Source organism: Hippocampus comes, unplaced genomic scaffold (assembly GCF_001891065.2).
Source record: "Hippocampus comes isolate QL1 unplaced genomic scaffold, H_comes_QL1_v1.1 scaffold315, whole genome shotgun sequence".
Taxonomy (NCBI): Eukaryota; Metazoa; Chordata; class Actinopteri; order Syngnathiformes; family Syngnathidae; genus Hippocampus; species Hippocampus comes.
Genome location: NW_017805539.1, coordinates 48,206 through 50,213, shown reverse-complemented (window position 1 = coordinate 50,213; position 2,008 = coordinate 48,206). Strand labels below are relative to the sequence as shown.

Here is a 2,008-nt window from a genome sequence, read left to right as displayed (position 1 = left end):
TTTTTTTTTTTTTTTTTTTTTTTTTATGTGGACCTAAACGCATCAACAATTTATAGACCAGTAGAAGAATTTTAAACTCTCTTCTCCAGTTGACTGGGAGCCTTTAGCTAAGCACATCCATACTTTCTGTACACATCAACAATTAAGGGGAATGAAGATTTGGACTGCACGACAAAGTGCCGAAATTACGTGGATGGTGGGGCTTCACATTTCGCTGGAATGATGGAACTGAAATCGGTGAGTCGTTCGTCTTCGCCACTTTGCCATCCTGCAAAACGTCAGCCCTGTGTGTACGTTCCTCTTTCTCGACTCTGTTTTTGTTTTGTTCTAGGTCCGGCGGTACTCTTAGTATGAGTCACTCCGGCGTGGATGCATGAAACAAAACAGATATTTCTGGTAACTATGCGCTTCCTGCAACCGTCTGCCTCGTGATGTCATTCGTTTGGCTAATTATCTCAGTCTGCTAGCAGCCGGCATACCTTTGACATGAGAAAATGTCACATCTTTGAAAAGAGATGACAGTACTCCCGTTTGCATCATTTTCGGGGTGTTTCACTGAGGTGTCTCTGTGCAGCTGTCGCTTCAGTTTCATTTGGCGTCATTCCCTCTGCTAATGTCATTAAGATCTTTATCCCACTGGAAGTCTGCGTCCATCTGGACCACTCGGAATCACATCAACAACAACAACAAGCCGCTTCTGGTTTGTTCAGTTGTCTTGTTCCTCAACCTGGATTAACACTTACTTCAAAGAATTCCCAGGACTGCTTATTCAATTCTGTTCTGTTTGGTCTCCTGTGGTTTCAAATTTAACTACATTAGACTGTATTTGTTTTTTAATTCGAATTATCCAAACGAAACGCCTCGAGGATAAAAAGTCTGCGGACCAGAAAACCAGACGAGACTTTTTGCTAGACATATTTAATGGCAAATGTCGCGGTCCTTGGGTCAAGCAGTTCAACAAGAGCTAGGTGCTCTGTGACTTATCAACAAACGCAAGCAGGAATGCACTGAATTAGCTTTATGCAAGTGCCAACTTTGAACACGGTGAAGTCTTTATGTGGGACATGCCATTAGCTACACCTGCACAGTATCAAGCCATCCAATACAAAAGATGCGTCCGACTTTTTGCCAGGACAATCAAACATCAATTCATAAATTTAAACTTTAGAAGTATAAAGTTTTTTTTTTAAATATGGGCAAAATAAGTGTCATTATAAATTAAATCGAAAATATTTTCTCCATAATGATATGAAAGTAAAACAAAAAAAAAGAGACCAAATTTTATGATTAAAAATATGATAATAGACAAAAAAATGACATGTTATTTGAAAAGATAATGACAATAAAAGTCAAATGTTATCTTTTCAAAGTATCCCGCCAACCAAGTAATTATCTGAATATGAATATAAAGTCATGCAAAAACAAGAACAACAACGAAAAACTGTAAAATCCACGATGTCCTAATATGTTACTTTGCACTGAAGCCACAGTGGGTCAATTTGTCTGCTTACCGTTCCCTGTCTGTTCATTCCTCTTCCAGCCTCCTCACCTCCTTATTTGGTCATCTGGGCTTAAGTGGGCGTATCCAAGCTGTGACGTACAAAGGCTTGTGTCAGGACAGGAAAAAAAAAATATCAAGAGCAGCCGGTGTGAAGTGTTCAGACCTGCATTGCACTACCGGGACAGTCAGCTGCTACTCCAGAAACTCACTTCTACTGGACTCTTATTTATTATTTATTGCAGATTGTCTATTTATTATTATCACATGAGAGATATGATGATGATGATGAATGGCGGGACCAGAAGTCTCTGCACAGTGGAGGACATCAGAAAACAACATGACCAGGTAAGTCTTTGTACCAGGTGTCAAATGTTAACCTTTGTGCACCTCAACTTTTTTTGTGCTTATGTTTAGGGAATAATTGATCGAGATGATTTAAAGTGTGTTTGTTTTATTTGTATTTTATTTGTTTGCAGGCTTTGATTATTCATTTTTTAATTTCATATA

General features: G+C 38.7%; 1 protein-coding gene across 1 annotated transcript in view; it reads left to right on the top strand.

The window, feature by feature from the left end:
• The first annotated feature begins 1,575 nt into the window (after window positions 1-1,575).
• Window positions 1,576-2,008, top strand: part of tuft1a (tuftelin 1a) — a 20,805-nt gene continuing 20,372 nt past the window's right edge. The window contains exon 1 of the mRNA XM_019878682.1: window positions 1,576-1,846. Coding sequence (XP_019734241.1) covers window positions 1,766-1,846 — 81 coding nt within the window. The 5' untranslated portion in view covers window positions 1,576-1,765. The remainder of the gene's footprint in view (window positions 1,847-2,008) is intronic.